Here is a 21,307-nt window from a genome sequence, read left to right on the forward strand (position 1 = left end):
CGGTTGCCTCGCCACCAGCCAGCTCTCAGCAGCCCATGCCACTAGGAACAGCGAATACCTGTTTCACTCCACGTACCTAGGGGCAGAGCAAGGGGCAATCCCCAACTCAAGTCCTGTTTCATCGGGACAGCCTGCACACGTACCAGGTGTGGCTATGAGACTATCCTCTCATTTGCACAAAAGGCCAAGACTAAAAGCTACCATACTGATTCAAAACAATTCCAAATGTAAAATTTCCTTCTTTCCTCTGGCACCAGGAGAAGGCACTTCCCTTAATATAGGGCTTCTCATGAATTACTGTCCAGTCCTCCAGCCAGGGGCTGCTGTGCATGGATGAACTTTGGGATACAGGTTGCCCTCCAGGGATACTTTCCTTTGCCTCCTACTCACAGCTCCTACGGGGTTGCAACTGCTGTATTCTTGAGTCAGGAAAAGGAAGGGTGAATACGATGAAGTGAGGAGGGTGGGGGAGATAAAGCATTTCTTGCTTGACCTTCAAGCATTTGGCCTCTGGTTTCAATGTATAGAGATCATTTCTCAGCAATGTGAGCTCACTTGAAAGCCAAGGTTTATTTAATTAATGATTTAAAATCTTCATGTGACATTGACCCAGAGTCATCTCCTCCTTCTAAGTCTGATAAACAGCGGGAGGGGAGGGGGAATGTGGGAGGAAGACAAAGCCGGCAGTACAGCTAGGATAGGTCACTGGGGGATGGGGCAGGAAGGTTGGGTTTGTTTTCAGAGAGACAGACACCCAGTGTGCTCTTAGCTGGAAGGGGAAAGGGGGAGGCGAGCGCCCTCGCAGGTGCTCTCCGTGGGTGGTGACAGCAGCAGATAAAAACAAGGTGGGCGGGGAATCAAGGTGAGGACAAGGCTGGGGGAAGGAGGGTAGGGGTGGGCTTCAGCCTGAAAACTGCTCAGGCAGCGTCCCTTTCCCGTGCTACCACGTAATCCACGCAGTTGCTCTACCACCCTGCCTGATGCCAGCTCAGGCTTACATTCAGATCCCTTGCAGGAAAAAAACACAAGTAGAGGTTAAATGACCCAATTTGAGGGCTCTGTGTGTGTGTGTGTGTGTGTGTATAATCATTAAACACGCTAAAATCACATAGAGTGGCTATTCCACTTCTGCCGACTCCACAGTGAGGCAGTGGGAGCTACAGGGGTCAGGTGACTTATGTGGCCCCTGGGGATGGCTAGACGTCGGGGATTAGAGGTAGGCAGGTTAGCAAGGCCCGGGAGTCCTTCAATAGTCCTCAGTACATCTGACCTGCAGTAACTTGTGCCTCCAGGGATCTCCATTCCACTTTTCTTTCATCCCTGAATCTTCTCCAGTTCCATGTCCCTGCCTGGGGCCCCTTGAGGCTTCCCACCTCTGGCCCTCGTGGTCCTAGACTGGATGAAAGAGACTTTTCCTTGCCCCTTATCAGCCCCAGTCCCCTTTCCTTGGAACTAACCTACTCGGCAGGTGCTAAGGTGGAAGCCGCTTGCTTTAGGTCTGGTCAGGGAAAGGGGTTCTCTAGCCCCCCACTGTGGCTTAGCTCATAGAAGGGAAATTGGAGGCGGTGGTGCAGAAAGATGTGAAGGGGAAAAAAGGTTACCTGAAGTGTGAATGTTGTAACCAGCAAAACAGTGCACACGCCTCACCCTCAGACACCCTACTCTGAAGGCTTTCCCCTCCATCCCACATTGTCGGGGCCCCTCTCTCAGCCTCAAAGCCTTCTGCTCTTCAACTTCACAGGGCAAGCGTAGGTACTGATCTGGGAGCCGTATCCCCAGAAGAAACTGGTCCACCCTCAGGCAAGTGGCTGCCAAGTGAATTCATCTTCCCCGTGGTCCTGTGCCTCTACTGCTGGGATGGCTTGAGGGGGCCAGAGAAAATAATATATAAGGTTGAACTTGCCCCAGGGGCAGGCTAGAGAGACAAAGAGACATGGGAGTCAGAACTTGGAGAAGGGAGAGAAGGGAGCAGGGTCAAGGGCAAGGCTGATTATTCAGGAGCTGGGATCCTTTTTCCTTTTCTGGAATCGCCGGAATTTGCCCTGAATTGCAAGGGCAGCCTTCTCCGTTTCCGGTGCTGTCAGATCAATGTCGATCTCCTCCTCCTCCTCAGACTTCTTGGCGTTGCCTGCTTTCCCTGCAGATGGTTGAGAGATTCATGAATGAGTAAAGCGGAATGCCCCAGCTCCCTTGTCCAGGCCTCAAATAAGGGTAGCTTAAGTCCACTTTATGCTGGATTCTGTGAGGTCCCACGTTTTCCTAGGACTAAGAATGCCTGGTAATTCTACTGGAGTTGCGTCAAGGTAACTAGGCTCAGACCTAGCTGGGTGACTAAGGAGCTTTGCTGCTCTTGGACCAAAGTGACAAATGTTTTTTATCACCACTAATTCCTAAGTCCCATATTTGGAGTCCCATAACATACTTATTTTCCCCAGTTTTCCCTCAGTTTCTGATTGAGACAGTGGCTGGTATTATCTGATGAGTTTCTTCCTATCCTTGTGCCAGTTTCCAAGCACTTCAAAGCCATTTTCTAAGATCAGAGAGTAACTACTGGCGATTTACTTCGTAGGAAAATGTGAAAGGAAGCCTATAGACACAGTAGTTCTACCCTCGTGCTTTACCCATGATCCCACTCCTACTACATGTGACTTTAGGAGCTCCCAGACTTTCAGCCCTACTTGTCCTTACGCCCCCGCTCTACAGACTCCCTAGCCCAACCCACTCACCCTTTTCCTCTGGACCAGGTGCCTGGTTGGTTGCTGGGGATGTTTTGGTGTTAAGCTGGAAAATAAAAATCAGAACATTAGATATTTGTGGAAGTATTAAGACACCGTCCATTGAGACTCACCATCATCACTTTCAAGCCTCCTATTACCAGGTGCCATTCCTCAGTCTTTTGAAGAAGTGGGTTTTGAGGTCGATGGAAGGAAGAAAAATCATCAAAATTCATTCAACAAGTATTTATTGGTGCTAGGGAAGCTATAGAAGACAAAAGACAAAAACCCCACCCTCGTGGAGTTCACCTTCTAGTATACAGTCTGACATATGAATCAACACAATGATTATCATGTTAAATGGTGATAAGCGCTACAGAGAAAAGACAGGGAAGGGAGGTATAAGTGCTGGCGTGGAACTGAGAAATACAGTCTCACACAGAGCGGCCAGGAAGGCCTCTGGGAAAGGCGGCCTTGGAGCCAACAGCTGAGGGAGGTGGAGAGGCGGCTGGGGACGTCCAGGCAAGAGGCTTCAAGGGCCCTGCGCAGGGTGGGGGGTGTGAGCAGCATTTCTGAGAAAGAGCAAGAGACCAAGGTAGCTGGAGTGGAGAGAGGAAGGAGGGAGGAGGACTCACGGAGACGAGATCAGAGTAACTGGGGCTGGGGGCCAGATCACGTCAGGCCTTGGCGTCTTTTTGAAGGAGTTTGACTTATACTACAAGTGAGATGGGAAGCCACTGGAGACCTTCAGTTTGCACAGAAGAGGCACAAGCAAGGAAGCAGAAAAACCTGCTAAGAGGTTATGGCAGAAAATGAGGCATGAGGCAGTGGGTCCTTTGATCGGCACAGCGGCAGTGGAGGTGATGAGAAGCGGTTTCATTCTGGTGTATTTTCAAGCGATGGCCAACGTGATTGGTTGATTGAATAGCAGTGTTGTGAGAAAGGAGTCAAGGATGATTCTCCCATGTATTTGACCTGAGAAACTGAAAAAAAAATGGAGTTGCCATTTCCTGAAATGGAGAAGACATCAGGAGGAGCAGGTTCTGGGGAAAGAATCAGGAGCTGGTTTGGGACAAGTTTGAGACACCTATTAATTATGCAGCGGGAGATTTTATAAACTGGTAGATATTCCAGATGAGTTCAAGAGAAGGGTCTGGCCTAGAGACATAAATTAGGCAGCTCTTAACATATGGATGGCATTTAAAACCATGAGACTGGGTGATATCACCAAGGGAGTGAGTTCAGATAACAAGAGAAAAATTGTCAAACACTGGGACATTCCAGTGAGTAGAAGTTGTAGAAATGAGGAAAATTCAATAAGGAAAATCAGAAAGAGGTCAGAAAAGGAGAAAACTGAGATATTATAGTAATTTAGAAGCCATGTAAGGAAACTATTTAAAGGAGAAGACAGTGACTGACTGTGTCAAATTCTGCCTAGTATGAGGAGGACTGAGAACTGACCGTTGCCCCGTGGGCCCTGCTAGGTGGGGGTCAGTGTGACACTCATGAAACCTGCAGTGGAGGAAGGGAACAAAAGTCTGACTATAGTGGGTTCATGAGAGAAAAGGAGGAGAGGAATTGAAGCAGCAAACATAGGAATCCCAAAGAAATGGGGAGTGGGGTGTGGCTTGAGGGGGATATGGGGTCACAACGTTTTATTTAAGATGGAAAACTACAGAATGTTTGTGTTCTTGTGGAAATAATCCCGTAGAGAAGGAAAAACTAGAGAGAAAGAGGATCATTGCTAGAGAAGGAGAAAAGGGACGGGATCTAGTGTATTAGGAGAGGGGTGCCCTTGAATAGAAGCCAAGAACAGATCATTCACAGTAACTAAAGGGAAGGCAGAGGGTATGGGCCCAAACGCAGACAGGTGGAACTATTTGCAAGGTCTCCTCCAATTGCATCTCCTTTTTGGGGGGGGAGGTCCTTTGCTTTTTTTTTTATATCATTAATGTACAATTAGTTGAACATTATGGTTACTAGACTCACCCTATTATCAAGTGCCCTCCACATACCCCATTACAGTCACTGTCCATCAGCATAGTAAGATGCTATAGAATCATTACTTGTCTTCTCTGTATATACTGCCTTTCCTGTGTCCCCTCACTGCTACATTATGTGTGCTAATCGTAATACCCCTTTTTCCCCCTTATTCCTCCCTTCCCACCCATCCTCACCAGTCCCTTTCCCTTTGGTAACTGTTAGTCCATTCTTGGGTTCTGTGAGTCTACTGCTGTTTTGTTTCTTCAGTTTTTTCTTTGTTCTTACACTCCACAGATGAGTGAAATCATTTGATACTTGTCTTTCTCTGCCTGACTTATTTCACTGAGCATAATACCCTCTAGCTCCATCCATGTTGTTGTGAATGGTAGGATCTGTTTTCTTATGTATATTATTCCATTGTGTATATGTACCACATCTTCTTTATCCATTCATCTACTGATGGACACTTAGGTTGTTTCCATTTCTTGGCTATTGTAAATAGTGCTGCAATAAACATAAGGGTGCATCTGTCTTTTTCAAATTGGGCTGGTGCATTCTTAGGGTAAATTCCTAGGAGTGGAGTTTCTGGGTCAATTGGTATTTCTATTTTGTTTTTTGAGGAACCTCCATACTGCTTTCCACAATGTTTGAACTATACATTCCCACCAGCAGTGTAGGGGGATTCCCCTTTCTCCACATCCTCACCAACATTTGTTGTTGTTTGTCTTTTGGATGTTGGCCATCCTAACTGGTGTGAGGTGATATCTTATTGTGGTTTTAATTTGCATTTCTCTGATGATTAGCAATGTGGAGCATCTTTTCATGTGCCTGTTGGCCATCTGAATTTCTCCTCTGGAGAAGAGTCTGTTCAGATCCTCTGCCCATTTTTAATTGGCTTATTTGTTTTTTGTTTGTTGAGGTGCATGAGCTCTTTATATAATGTGGATGTCAACCCCTTATCGGATATGTCATTTATGAATATAGTCTCCCATACTGTAGGATGCCTTTCTGTTCTACAGATGGTGTCCTTTGCTGTACAGAAGCTTTTTAGTTTGATATAGTCCCACTTGTTCATTTTTCCTTTTGTTTCCCTTGCCCAGGGACATATGTTCATGAAGAAGTTGCTCATGTTTTATGTCCAAGAGATTTTTGCCTATGTTTTTTTCTAAGAGTTTTATGGTTTCATGACTTACATTCAGGTCTTTGATCCATTTTGAGTTTACTTTTGTATATGGGGTTAGACAATAATCCAGTTTCATTCTTTTACATGTAGCTGTCCAGTTTTGCTAACACCAGCTGTTGAAGAGGCTGACATGTAGCTGTCCAGTTTTGCTAACACCAGCTGTTGAAGAGGCTGTCATTTCTCCCATTGTATACCATGGCTCCTTCATGGTATATTAATTGACCATTTATGCTTGGGTTTATATCTGGGCTGTCTATTCTGTTCCACTGGTCTATGGGTCTGTTCTCGTGCCAGTACCAAACTGTCTTAATTACTGTGGCTTTGTAGTAGAGCTTGAAGTCAGGGAGTGCATACACATTTTATTTAAAAATCTGGAAGAACAGGCACAAAAGTGTCCCTGAAATCCTCTGAAATTCTAGCTAGCTTCCCTTTGACCAAAAAAAATCTTCCACAAGAGGAAGGGTTGTTCCTGAGACTCTTGGGAGACTGGCAAGTCATTACTCTTTCTTTCCCTGTGATCTTGATGTTCCTGTGGGGGTTTTTTTGGCACATGAACAATATAATGGCCCTGTAGTTACCAAGGTGACACCTTCTACTCAGGTATCCCATCATCATTGTAAAAGGTTTGTCCACACCAAAAAAGCAGGAAATGGACAGCATGTTTGGTAATAGGACTAATAGCCAAGAGTCCAGACAAAAGAGTCACGGGTCAAGAGACAAATTCTCTAGTCCCATGATCTCTGACTTTTAATTGTACTTTCTCTGTTGCCAGCAAATCCCTGATTTAGCAAATCTGATCCTTGCTTTAGCCAGTATTCCCATCTGACTCTATGCCCGTTCCCTTAATCTATCAATTATTTGCTCTCACTCCAGCCTCTCCCCTTTGGAGGAAAATCTGGACCCAGTTCTAAATCTCTCTCCAGTGGCTGCTTCTTCCTCTACTTTCCTTCTCATGCCAGCTGACCTTGAGAATCCTCTGGGCAGGAACACATGTCAGGACTGACCCACACAGGCCACCACTTTGCCACCTACCCTGTGCCCTGCCAGCTGCCCCCCTCCTGAGTCTCTCCCAAGATTACTGAACCCAGAATGGGGCCCTGGCTCAGCTGCTGTCTGAACCCCCAGGAGTTCCCAGCTCCATTTGGCTTAAACATGTAAGAAGTCACTGGGGAGACGAGAAAAGATAGCATAAGGAGAAGAAAACCCCTAGCCCTCACAATGCCCCCTGAAATCTCCCTAGAGCCCTCTGCTGACAAGCAGCACACTGGGACTCCTGCCCCTCCTGCCCCCACCCTCCCCAGCCAGTTCTCAAAATAGCCACTCTGGACACTGGGTTTCTGGCTTTAGCTGTTTGTGATTTTCTGAGGTTGGGGGTGGGAGCAGTTTGATCACAGTTCGTTAGCCCCCACTGTACAGTACTCGGCCCTTTACTGGTCCCTGCTCTCCGCCCAATCCTCCTGTTTGTTCCAGAAACTCAGCGATTCTAGATGACTCAAGGTCTTCTGCTGCATCCACCTGCAAGCAGTCAGACTAACCATACTTCGGGTAAGCCCGGGAGGCATGGAGGTCCAGTCTGGGGGAGCCAGAAACCACACACTCCATGAGTGTCTCATAAAACCTCACACCTCCACGGGATCAATGCTAACCCACGAGAGCTGTGGTAGTGCCTGTTTCTCAGCCTCTCATTCTAGCCAGGTATGGATTACAAACTCTCAGGTGCTCTTCTACTTCTTTCAATTCTGAGCTCTTTGGGCCAGAAATAACAATAGTTTTGCAAATCCTTCCTTTTCCTTATAGGCCCCAGCTAGGGGAGCTGGAGGAAATCAAGGACTTCAGCATGCCACCTCATTTTGTTTTATCTATACTCATATACATAACGCTTGCCATATGCCAGTCACTTTTCTAAGCACTCGATAAACACTAACATTAATTCTTATAACAGCCCTATAAAATAGGTATTGGTACTACTCTCATTTTACAGGTAAGGTAACTGAGGTCAAGAGAAGTTAATTAACTTGCTTAAGGTCACGCAGCTATGAAGTAGCAAAGCCAGGATTTGAAACAAGACAGTCCTGACTGCTGAGCTCACGCTCTGGCATGTCCTGCTATGCCATCTCTCCATCTCCCTCATGGACATGTGTGTGCATACACTTGAGAAGATGTCCAGCGTGAGATTTATTTAACTAGGCAAGTTCCCTCACACAGCAATCCCCAGGTAGGAAGGAAAGCCCTAGGGACCACGATTTCCTTTCATTCCCATAAATAGGCAGCTGTATCCAAGGACGAACCTCCCCATCCACAGTCCCCAACACTTTCTACAGGGACTGTGGGGAACAGGACCCTGTCCTTGCATTGTGGAGAAATCTTTTGTGTTATTACGAAACATGATCCCAGACCATGCCTCTGACTTCAATTCCTGCTCTGCTAGTTGATCTAATCACCCTGATTCTGGCTTCCATCTTGATATTTGCTCAGTGGACCGTCTGACACACACCTGGGGGATGGCCGAAGCCTGTATCTTTGTTCCTCACTCAGAGGCCAGACGCTAGCCAGCCCTTCAGATCAGAGAACTCCATGTGCAGGATCAGCCCCATTTCAAATGATTCCCTCGCTGACATTCAAGCCTGTTGTTCCAAGTTTCTGGGGAGTGTAGTGCTTGGTTCAGTTCAGTCTCACTGGCCACACAGGAATCGATGTTTCTCACTTCTCAACACACACCAAATGCTAATTAGCAACTGCAAGGCCCATCAACTCTTATCTTTCCCCAGAGAGCCATAGTTTCTTTCCTTGCCTACCTTCCTGTATTTCTTTTCTCCCCACCTGTGGGCCGACATGCTCCAATGTTCCATTCCATCAGCGTGGCAGTTGCTGCCACTTCCCCGTGAGTATGCTTGTGTTTCCTCTGCAGTTTAAAGATGTGGACTCTCCCTTCCCATGGGGAAGGAGGAAAAGGAGAGGCCTGCTGGCTGGGGGATCTTTTTCCTTCAGGCTTTGAGACTGCAAAGAGGGATCCAACATAGGAATCTCCTCCTTTTCCCTATGATACCCCCTCCAGTGCATTTATCAGCATGCAGATGATGTCTTCTCCTTCCATCCTTTTTTCTCCTTCTCAGAAACCTCTGCCATCAATTCTCTTCACTCTCGTATATATAAAACCCCTCCTTCTTCTTAAATAGAAAAAAAAAAAACCTTCTCATTCTGAATTCCTTCTCCAACTACCAACAGAGTAAAAAGAAGCGGGTCTAGGACCAAGCCTTGAGGAATCTCAATATTAAAGGGTTACAAAGATCTTTTCCACAAAAGTGGACAGTCATATACAAAAAACAAAAAAGCCCCTCAATCGATATACATTATAGCTTACATAAAAATTAACCCAAATGGATATAAAACTTAAAACTATAAAACTTCTAGAAGAAAATATAGAAAAAAAATCTTTCAGCTGTGGGGCAGGCAAAGATTTCTTAGATATACCAAAAGCACAATCCATAAAAGAAAAAAAGGTATGAATTGGTCTTCACCAAAATTGAAAACTGCTCTTTGAAAGACACTCCTAGGAGAATGAAGAGACCATCTGCAGACTGGAAGAAAACACTTAGAAATCACATTTCTGATAACAGACTCATATCCACGATATATAAAGAACTTTCAAATCTCACTAGTATGTATGAATACATTTATTAAAAATGGGCAGGATACATGGATTGTAGAGGAGCACATGAAAATATGTATAATATTATTAGTTACTTGGGAAATGCAAGTTAAACCCCAATGAGATACCATCACACAACTATTAGAATGTTTTTTAAAATGGTAATACCATGTGCTGGCAACCTCTCATCATTGCCTGTGGGAATGCAAAATGGTATGGCTACTTGGGCAGTTTCTTATGCATACCTTTATCATATGCACCAGCGGTTCTACTCCTAGGTATTTACCCAGGTGAAATTATAATTTACATCTACACAGAAACCTGTAAGTGAATGTTTACAACAGCTTTACTTGTAATCACCCAACACTAGAAACAACCCAAATGTCTGAACTGAGGAATGGGTCAACCAAGTGTGGTACATCATTACACTGTGATACAACTCAGCAATTAAAAGAAGGAATGGATAAACCAAGTGTGGTACACCCATGCACTGTGGTACTGCTCAGCAATTAAAAGCAGGAATCAACTACTGATTACTAATACACAAAAGAATATAGGTGAGCCTCAGATGTATTATTCTAAGTGAAAAAAGCCAGACCCAAAAGGTTACATATGTATTGTATGTATGATTCCAGTTAATACAACATCTCTTGTACGGGCAGACAGATCGGATCAGTGGTTGCCAAAGGCTGAGGTCCTGGGAGGGGTGACTACAAAGGGGAATGGGGCAATTTCTGGACGATGGAACCACTCTGCATCTTGAGAGCGGTGGTGGTTACATGACTGTATATGTTTGTCAAAATTCACAGAACTATACACTAAAAGGGTACATTTTGCTGCATGTAAATCATACCTTAAAAAATTTTTTTTGAATGGGTAAAAAGAAGCAAGTCTAGGACCTAGCCTTGAGGAACTCCAGTACTAAAAGGTTAGGAAGATCTTTTCAACAAATACAGAAGTTTGAAGACCCCTGCAACAGACCTTTCTGCTGTCCAATATATATCCATGCTGTCCAATATACGGCACCCACCAGCACACGTGGCTACTGAGAACTTTGAAATGTGGCTAGTGTGAATAAAATTGCACAATTTTATTCAATTTTAACCAGTAAGTTAATAATTGATTAATAAGTTAAATAGTTACACACAGTGGCTACCATATTTAACATTACAGAATGCCACTGAGGACTCAGATGTATACTTTATTCTAAACCTCTCCACTGAGCTTTAAAACATCTCCAGTTGGATATTTTACAGAAACCTCCAACTCTATGTGCCTCAAAATGAATTCACAGTCCTACCTGTCCAATCTGGTTCTCTGCAAGTATTCTCTATCTCACTCAGCTATACAAACCAGAAACCTAGAAATTGTTCTTGACACCTTTTTCCTTCACATTGCGTGCCCAATTCAATATTGAGTCCTGTTAACTTAATTTCCATAAATCTCATAATGCAGTCACTTCTCTTCACTGCTACCACCCTAACAGTTGTTTTTCACACGGACCACTACAGTAGCCCTACAGCAGTTACTGATCTTCTTAGGAAAATAAACAAAATCCTTAACATTGTCTGAAAGGCCCTACATTGTACAGCCTCTGATTATCTCAGTAACTTATCTCTGGAACATACCACATTCCTTCCAATCTCAGGACTTTGGCACACCTTATCCCTACTTCCCTTTTATCTAGTTAATCCCTATTTATCCTTCTGAGCTCTCCTCAAGGGATCCTTCTTTCGGAAAGCTCTTCTTAGCTCCCCAGACTAGGCTACGGCACCCAGTATTTCTCTTCAGTAGCACTTATTACTAATGTAATTCAGTAATAATCTCATGGTTAGATATTGAATGTGTGTCTCCTTCATTTCTGTGCAGGTTCCTATGAGGGTAGGGGTGGCTGTCACACTCACTACTGTATTCTCAGGGCCTAGCACAGTGCCTTTATACATGATACACGTTCAGTATTTGTTGAACGCACGAAGGGAGCCCTCACTGTTTCATTTGCCACCTCATCCAGATTCATGAAATCAAATTTGTTCCAGGCAGCTGAGGGCCTCCATTCTGCAGCTAGTTCAGCTTACACGTAGGTAGTTTATGTCCCTTGTCCACCCTCACCACCTCACCAGATTCTATTTCCTGAAGGTACAGTCCATGTTTCCTATTGCAACCCATGTCTTGCACATAGTAGGTACTCAATAGATGTTTATGTGAATTAAAATTTTCTCAAGCCTCAAATTCCCCTATGTGTAAGAAGCAATATGGCATATTAGGGACAGTCAGACAGATGTGCGTCCATATCCTGGGTTCCACTGACTGTCAGTTCAAATCCCAGCAAATGGCAGGTATGATATCAAATGGCAGACATTCCTAGCTGCGAGACACTGGGTAAATCATTTAGCTTTCCTGTGCTCAGACCTCTCATCTGCAGAAGAAAGTTAATATCTACCTTGAAGGGTGAAAAGAACTAGAGAAAGTGTATGCAAAATGCCTAGCACATATTAAAATAAATAGTTATTATTGTGAAGTAATACAACTGTGGGTTGACAGTAATAGGTCAGGTTACTGGGGCATTGCATGGTTAAAGTCCTGGCATCAAAGAATTGAGTTACAGCGGAGTCCGTTTTCACTACGGTGAACCAACGGAAGAAGAGAATGCCTGAGACTGCGGGCCCTTGAGGCTTAGTCTGCTACCACAAGAGCTTCCTAACTGATCTCTTTTTATACTAAACCAAGCCTGGAAATCACAATCTTCCTCTCTTCCCAGTGTTCCCCCAAATGCTGACAATGGCTGTAAGCTCTGGTACAAGGCCCAGCAATAATGTGCTTGGACAGTAACTGTATCCTGTCCAGCAAGTACCCACGTCTGTAGCCCTGGAGCCTCCTGGACCCACTCCCAGGTTGGGGATATACAGGAGGGACCCTCCAGTATGGCACCCCCATAAATGCTCGTGTTTCCCTGCAAAGAACCCAAAGATGCAGACATGTTTTTTTTTCCATCATAAAGATGATTGTCTAAATCTATCCCTTGCCTCAGAAGTATAGTTTGTCAGTGTTGTCTCGGCAAAGCACCTGGAAACAGTCAAAGCCGCAGCCGCTCAGGTGCTGTTTCCCTGCTGCCGCCCCGGGGAAGACATGCCCTCTACCTCTAAGCCTGACTCACCCTGCTCCCCCTTGGGCTGCATTTCTTTTAGTCTCCCTCATCTTCAATGGTGTTGCCACAGCAACCGGTGCCACCAGAGGAGGCAAGAGAGAGCCACCTCCTCTGCTCCAAGCAGCAAGTTAGATCTAACCTTGGGGAAGGTCAACTACCCAGATTCCCCCCGCTTCCCGCATCCCACTGGGCTTCTGAAAGAGGTATGGCAACTTGTCAGAGCAGCACGGACAGGCACAGAGGAGCACCCCGGCACACCTGGGCCACGCGGGCCCTGTGTTAGCGTGATGCGGCTTGGATGCTGTACCAATGAAAACCCAGTAGCTACACATCATAATACTGCTAGCAGCACTTGGTTCAGATGAAGAGGGACAGATTCACGGGATCTCGTGCTACAGCCCAGGGCAGGGAAACCTAAAAAGGGCCTGAATCCTAAAATTCCTAAATACAAGCTCCAAAGGCCCCTTTCTTGCCTTTGTATTGATGCAAATGTTAGGCTCTATAAGCTCCCTGCTTGCTTCAGAGGCAGAGAAAGTGAAGGGAGACAGAGTTAGTGCATCTGCTTCCAAGTGGTGCCGAAGAGGCTTCAGCCCCCCCCCGGGGACCCCTCTGTCCTGACATGTTCTCCCCCAGTGTTAAGTGCAGGTGACTGCTAAGGGCCCTCAGAGAGGGCTCTGGGATCCTTGGTGCCCCTGAGAGCCCCTAGCTTGCTGTTTCTGGAACACTGTTGGAACTGTTTCAATTCTTTCAGCACAGCAACCAGCTGCAATCCTCAAACAGCTTCAGAAAGACTTGCTCAAGGTCACCCTCAAGATAATAACAGAAAAAGAACTAGGAATCCTCACTCCAGGTTCTACATATGCACATACTTCTCCTAACATATGGGGTATGACTAAATATTTTATATCTCAGACACCTCCCAAGACAGGGATGAAACCTAAGCAGTCCAAGCTCCCAAGCGCCCTGGTCTGTCCCTCTCCCCGCAGCCACCCCACCCGTTTCCTGGAATAGCAGTAACCCCCCCTGGAGTCAGAGGCAGAAGTCCTTGGCCATGCCAGCTCATGGTATGCGGTGAGTCAACAGCCGGCCGGCCCCCCCAGCACGGGCTGCCTCAGTTTAATGAGTGGTTATTTGTGGTGCTCTGCACACAGCCTGGAGCCGTGCCTGCGCCCCACACTGAGGGCAGGGGGTGGGGAAGAGAGAGCAGTGCCAAAGCATCATTTATTACTATAATCTTCAATGCGCATCCCACCCATGGAGTTAATGTCCCAAAATAAATGCATGAATCCCCCCACTGCCTACAAAGCAAACAGTCAGCTGGAGGGCTTGGTGCAGGAGGGAGGCAGCACCAAGGACAACAGAATGGGAAATGCCACCACTTTCCCCGGGTGGGGTCTGGGAGACCTAGGTGGGCACGCCTTCGGGGGTCAGCCCAGAACGAAGCAATAAGCAGGTTTTCAGGGAGGAGAATGTGACAAGGTCTAGGGTTTTCAGACTTGTCCGTAGGCACCTGCAGGGATGCAGATCGCTTAGGAACAGGCTCGGGATCTGCTCTGACTTGGCTTACCCTTGCAGGTAAAATAATCTGAGGGCAAGTCAGGCCATTTCAAGCAGCAGGTCTCGGGTATAGATTTAGAAAATCATGCACTGAGGACTCTGGAATCCTAGCAGGCTCTCCTCACTTACTTTAGCATCTAACACATTTTTCTTTTCCCCCTTCTTAGGCTTCTCCTCCCAAAGCCTTTCCACTCTCCTTGAAAGTCAAGTGGCCAAATGAAGGACAAAGTGTCCAGGGCCTGTGGTCATCAGGTGCACCAACTTTACTTAGGCACCTGCCTTCTTGCACTGGGATCAAGTCAAATACTTTAGGGTTCAGAGAACTGCTCTCATTTCTTTCTTCTCAGAAGACAACCTCTCCTCTGGTCCTTGATGCTCTGCAGTTATGGGGATCAGTGATGGGCACCAGAAACTTAAGAATCATTGAAAAGGGGGCCCCCAGGCTCTCCCCTTTCCTTCACTCCTATAAGCTTACCTACTTCACGTGGGCATGGTCACCACACCCAATTTTTTAAATTCTCGTGACAGTTTTTTATTTTCAGGTTAATATCCTAATGGGTGTGAGATGGTAATCTCATTGTGTGTTTTTTTATTAAAGTATCATTGATAAACGATCTTATGTTGGTTTCAAACATACAACACAGTGGTTCAAATCCTCACCCCCTCTAGTACAGTTACTATCTAGCAACGTAGTAAGATGTTACAGAATCACTGACTATATTCTCCATGCTGTGCTACCATCCGTGACCAACTTATATTGTGATTGTGAATTACTGTGTCCCTTTATCCCTCCATCCTGCCCACCACCCATCCCAACCCCTCCCCTTTGGTAACCACTAGTCCCTTCTCTGTGACTATGAGTCAACTATTTTGTTCCTTCTGTTTTGCTTTGTTTTTATACTCCACAAATAAGTGAAGTCATTTGATGTATTTCTTTCTCCACCTGACTTATTTCACTGAGCATAATATCTTCTAGATCCATCCACGTTGTTGCAAATGGGAGGATTTATTTTCTTCTTATGGCTCAATAATATTCCATTGTGTATATGTACCACATCTTCTTTATCCATTCATCTATTGATGGATACTTAGGTTACTACCATATCTTGGATATTGCAAATAGTGCAACTATGAACATAAGGATATGCACATGTCTTTCGAATCAGGGATTTTGTCTTCTTCAGGTAAATTCCTAGGAGTAGAATTACTGAGTCAAATGGTATTTCTATTTTAAGTTTTTTGAGGACCCTCCATATTGCTCTCCAGAACGGCTGCACCAATTTACATTCCCACCAACAGTGTAGGAGGGTTCCCATCTCTTCACATCCTCGCCAGCATTTGTTATTTCTTGCCTTTTTCACCACACCCGTTTTTAAGGTGACTAGGTATCCTGCATAGGGCAGGATAGTATTCGGCCTGCCCAGTATTCTATCAAAATGTCCTCTGTTGATAAACATCATCCCATGTTGGTCTCTCCTCTTTCTCTATCCTTTTGCTCAGCATTTATTAAATGACACCACTTAGATTTTCTATAGGAAATACTTGTAATATAGACCTTAAAACTTGCACATAAATTAAATTATTTTATATTCACTGGGATAACACACTACAGGAGTCTTGTGGAAAGAAGTCAGTGGTTCTGTGCTAGGGCTATTTGGTTGTAGTATTCCGTAAAAATTTAGATAGATTTGAGCCTCAGTTCCCTCATTTGTAAAATGGGAAAATTGGGCCAGATGATCATTAGGGCTCCTTAATAAATCTAAAATTATATCACCAAAATGATATATCACTTGGGATTTTCTTGGTGAAAGATACACCTATATTTCTAACCTGAGGGGTTTTTACAAAACTAAGTTTTTTTCCATGATAAAATAGACTCATGAAAGACACTTTGGAACTGTAGAAAAATAGAAGGAAAACAGGGGGAGGCATTCATAATAAAAACCACTGCCTTCAAAAGACAATTTCTGGCCTTGATCTTGTCCCCCAACCCCCCTGCACCCTGTCTCCACCACTTTCATCAGTTAAAACCCTCCACGGATAGACATGAAGACTGTCAGGTTTGCGTATTTGGACTCCAGCCCCATTACTTAGGGGTGCCTGCCCCAACAGGGACTTGACATTCTAAGAGATAACTGATGACAGCTGTAGCTTAGGAAAGAGTTATCCATATTCCCAGGTCACGAGATAACAAAATCATCCACTCCTACCAGCCAGAGACTCCTGCTCAAGCAGCTAAAGCAGACAGCCTGGGTGGGAGACTAAGAAAAGGATGAGCAAGTTCTAGAACCAAATTGTGGTTCCCCTTATTTTAGAAAACAGTTATCTCCAGAGGTGGAAGGTATTCCAATATCAACAGTTAGCACTTCTATTTTACATGTCCAATATAACTATAATAATAATAAAATAGCAATGAGAGAGAAGAACTCGGATCTCCTCCAGGTCCCTACCAGGTTCCCTGACGACTGGCCCACCGAAGAGAGAATATAATGATGTCACCCTGACCAGACTTTCATCACTGGGAAGGTTGCAGATTCAGACGGATATGCACCTGAAAGAGAATATGATCCCCAAAGTGCGATATCCCATTTCTGTTACCAAAGAGGACAGCAAGAAGAATAACAAAGGTGGAGTGTCAGTTCTAAGCTCTCCCTTAGTGAGATTTCTGATTGTTCTGTCCCTTACTCCAGCCCCTGCCAGCAAAACACAGGACAGACACCATGAGGATAGTTAGCAGCCATCCATGACCCCCATTTCAACGGAATGACTCATGGACCAAGGGATTTCACCAGCTGGGCCCCTCACAGTTGAGAAATGCAACAAGATCACAGAAGAACTTTTGACTGTGTATTAAGCAGCTAGCTACACCATTTGACAAAGGATTTTGGAAAGAGCCTTCTGAGACTGAATGCATCTCTCATTCCCATCCTTCACTGAAACTAGCAAAAAGTTACTAAACTAAGAAAAAACTGTGATTCACAGCAATCAAGTCCTGCCTGCAGCTGTGAATGCAGACAAGCTGGAGCTGAGTCCCTGCAGTTTCTCTGCGTGTGCGCACACACACAGACACACACACTTACAGGGCAATGCTTTCCTGCAGCATTGAGTGACAACAAAGAGCCATGAAGGCAAACAGAGATGGAGACCCTCCCCAGCAGCCCCACCAGAACCTCTACACTGTCAGTCCCTCTAGATCTGAAGAATCCTTCTCACTTTTTGTTCTTCAGTTGAAATAGGAATCTCTTAATGAGATCCCAAATCCTCTCATTTCATGCAGTTTCTCTGAAGCAAGAAAATAGGCAGGTGGGGGAGGTGAAGCTTATGTAAGATCTAGGGTGCACAAGGCTTTCCTGGGCTGGGCACTTCAGCCTGAGAGAGGAGGCTCCTGGGGCTAGACTAAGAGAAGTGAAGCAGTTTGGAGTCTCCCTGGAGCTCCAGAGCCCGAGGCAATACTTCCGCTTCTCCTCATTGCTTTTATAAGAGGAAGAAAACAGGCTGGGTCTTGGCCTCTAGAGAAGCAGAGACCTTTGGGGATCTGGTTCAGAGACAGCTGGTCTCTGTGTACACCCAGGTGGCTGCTTCTGGATTTTATAAATGCTCATCCCTGAAGCCAGGCTCCGCTCCATATTAGCAGGCAACTTCGACAGCAAAATGGCTAGTTAGAACCAATTTACTCTGACAGCCTGGGAGGCTGGGCAGCCCTGCAAATACTGATAGCTAGTCCCCTTCCAAGGATCCTATTCCCATCATTCTACTGAGCTCCTGATTGAGGCTAGCCACTTTCAGCTGCTAAGACTTGAATTTCTCCTTACACACTGAATTGCTTTCCTTGCCACTGAAACAGCTTTGTCATTTCACCAAATTCCCCCCTAAATGCCAGCCCTGAAGCATGTCCTGCAGAGAGGCTGTGCACTTCCCCCTCAAAGCACAGGCTAACCACGGGTCTTCATGCTGGCATAGGCTTCAGATCACAAACTCCCAGGGGATGGCTTGAATTGCAACTTTCAGATTTAGAAACATCAGAGGGGGTGCTGAACTCTAGACCTCAGTGAAAAGAGGGCAAAGAAAACCTCCCTTCTCATATTAGGACTGAAAGAGGCAAAAGAAAAAAAGATTGAAGTATTTTTTTCTTCTTCCTTCTGAAAGGCTGCCATGGTCAGTTACAACTAGCCCCCAGACTAGCTGAATTTTCCAAGATAAACTTAGTGGACATGGCAACCAAAACAACATAGCAGCTGGCACTAATTGGCTCCCCAGGCAGTACTTTTCGGTAGAAAGCAGCAGGGCTCCTACTAAAAGGTGAAAATCTACACTGAGACCTAAGTTCCAGGGTCCTTTCCCTTCCCTAGTCTGGTGTCTTTGAGAATTCTTGTTCTAGTTTTCTGTAATACTCTAAAATAGAAAAAAAAATGAAAGAAACAGGGAGATAATAACAATAGCTAACACAGATTGAGTTAGCTCCCTGCCAGGTACTATTTGTTCTAAGCACATATTATCTCATTTAATCATCAGAATAACCAGTGTCATCCCCATTTTATCGAATAAACACAGAAGCAGAGAAAGGGTTAGTAATAGTAACCTGCCTATAGTCACACACATACTATGTAGTAGGGCTGGGATCTGGCACATAGCTGAGAAGCTGGATTTAACACCAGATTCTGGGTACAGGGAAAAAGCGTTGCAGAGAGCAGGCAGTGATGCCATGCCCATGCTGACTTCACCTGGGGAGGAAGAGCCTTGTTTCTGGAAGCCTACAAATGCATCAAAGACAGAGCTCTTTCCAAGTCTCTGCTCTGACTCCCGCCTCTGGACAGTGAGTGTTCTTTGAGAAGAGAACATCACAGTTAATGGGCTGCGGCTGGCTGGCAGAACACCACGGAGCTGCCCAAAGACAAGAGAATGTAGCAAGCATGGCAGAGGGAGGTCTACTCTTGAAGGGGGCATCTCTCCCGAAGCTCGACGGAAGCACTCCCCAGGGGCTCCCTGATATCAGAAATGGTCCCTCCAAAGGTTGGCTCCTGGTAAAGGGTAGGATGCCATCTTCCTCAGGGGAAAAAGTGGGCACCCCGGGGGGCAAGGGCTGGAGCTCTTGTTGAATGCTACAGAAGAGCTTGGAAGGCAATACAGCCGGGGAGACGGAGGAGAGAAGCGAACGTTTTCCTCGGGAGTCAGGAGAGCGAAGGGAAGCCCGGGTGACCTCCGATAGGGCAGATGCAGAGGGCAGTACCCCCAGGGTACGACGCGTCACCTGAGACCTCAGCCCGGTCCCTCCACAAGCGCCACCCACAGTCAGGGGACTCGGCGCCTCCACCTTCCGATCGCCGCCCAGCGCCCCGAGGCGGGAGGACTCCCGGAGGGGCAGTGGGGCGCCCCCGAAGGCTCTCGGTGGCTCGGGGTTGCAGCCTCCCGCGCCCTGCTGGGGCCCGGAGCCGCGGCCTCTCCCCGCAGCCCTGGCCCGCCAGGCCGAGGCCCGGCAGCGCCGCTCACCTCGCTCATCTTGGCGGCCGGACGCGGCGCGCGGGCGCCGCACGTGCAGGTGAAGCGAGAGGCCCTCGGGGCTACGCGGGCGACGGCCGCGGGTGGCCGGGCTGGCAGGCAGGGGCCGCGGCTGACGAGCGGAGAGTTAGTGCCGAGAGCCGCTGCTCCAGAACCCGCACTCCGGCTCTGGTAGCTCAGCTCCGGGCCAGGAATACCCTGCGCACCCCGTCCCGGCGGAGCCGCTCCGCGCACCGCCTCCGGGCCCACCTTTTATAGTCAGCTCCGTGCCCTCCTCCAGCTCGACCAATAGGAGCGCCTCCTGCAACGGAGTGACAGCCCCTTGCATCCAATGGTGGCAGGCTCAGGGGTCTGCTGTATTTCCAACTAGGGTAAGTCGGAGAGCGGGAAGGAGGGGGAGACGGTGGTTGGGGACTGAGAGGACGGAAAATGAAGTAGGGGGGGCAAAGAAGGAGGGAGAGGAAGGAGTAGTGCACGAAGGAAGGATGGAGAGAGTGGAAATGAAGGAGTGTGTGTTTGAGAAAGCTGAGAACGAAGAGTTGCAAGGAAATCAAGAGGGTGCACGCAAGGCAGAACAGTGAATGAAAGGAGTGAAGCCGAGAGAAACTGCAGATTAGTATTTAGTAATCGAATGGCGATCTGGATAAGAGAAGGGCACAAGGGAGGAAGGGAAGGAGAGAGAGAGAGAGAGAGAAAGTGGATGGTATTCTCTGACAAAAAAAAAACAACAAGGAAATTATAGAGTGCCAGTTAGACTTGGAAGAGCATATAGATCTTAGAAGTTGAAAGACATTTTAAGATTCATCAATCCTACCTCCCACATAATGCAAAAAATCCTTCTCCAACAAAAGGATGATCCCCTAGCATCCGCTTGAATAGGTAATGAGCTCCCCCCAAAAGTTAGTTTACAACTGCTTATTCATTCAAGCTCAGTCTGACAAAGTGCACTCCACTCTGCTAGGCTTGGTGGTGAAGCTATTAAAAAAGGAGACAAAAAGGAGACACACTTATTATGACCTTGCACCTAGGTTACAATGGCATATTAAAATAGGTTTCAATATGCGAGTCCTGTCTCCTCCAGTGAAGCTTGTTTTTTCCTGTAATTCAGGTAGCAACGCATTTGGCGGCCCATGTTTGAGTTTCACAGTACCGTGGTGGACCAGAGTCCACTCTGCCCAAGTGTAGGGAGCACATTATGAAAGATAAAGCCCACAGTCCAATCTCTATAGTATTATCTTCCAATAAGATGGAAACTTGCTAAATAATTACTATGTTGTATCAGTTTTAAGAAAAAAAAAATAAGATCAGTGCAAGATGAAAAGAAATTGAATGCCAAGGTAAAAGTCATGAACTTTCTGATGACCGCAACTGCTATTCCTGTTCATCTAAGCATCTAGTTTTTGTTTCTTTAAGGAAATCCTTCAATTCTCTTGCCTGTGCTACTTCGAGGCATTGTAAAACCTCCTAGCCCACTTTCAGCACCAGTCGGCCAAAGCCAAACACTGTCGGCTTTAGCTGTCACAGTCTTTTGGTAGTTCCTTTCATGACCTGTAATAACTGAGTCATGAATAGCTGAGCCA

At 46.2% G+C, this 21,307-nt stretch overlaps 1 protein-coding gene across 1 annotated transcript; it reads right to left on the reverse strand.

Moving 5' to 3' along the window:
- Positions 1–546: 546 nt before the first annotated feature.
- PCP4L1 (Purkinje cell protein 4 like 1) lies at positions 547–19,852 on the reverse strand. Its single transcript, XM_037023995.2, has 3 exons — positions 19,719–19,852; positions 2,727–2,781; positions 547–2,137 (listed from the first exon to the last, which is right to left on the reverse strand). Exons 1-3 carry the CDS (start codon positions 19,725–19,727, stop codon positions 1,995–1,997), a joined length of 207 nt encoding a protein of 68 aa, XP_036879890.2. The 5' UTR covers positions 19,728–19,852; the 3' UTR covers positions 547–1,994.
- Positions 19,853–21,307: the final 1,455 nt, after the last annotated feature.

The sequence above is a fragment of the Manis javanica genome, chromosome 14 (assembly GCF_040802235.1).
Source record: "Manis javanica isolate MJ-LG chromosome 14, MJ_LKY, whole genome shotgun sequence".
In the NCBI taxonomy this organism is placed as follows: Eukaryota; Metazoa; Chordata; class Mammalia; order Pholidota; family Manidae; genus Manis; species Manis javanica.

Excerpts from the sequence above, each read along its gene's own strand:
- PCP4L1 (XM_037023995.2), bottom strand. Across the intron at positions 2,138-2,726 it reads ACCTGGTCCAGAGGAAAAGG|GGAAAGCAGGCAACGCCAAG; the intron begins GTGAGTGGGTTG and ends AACCATCTGCAG.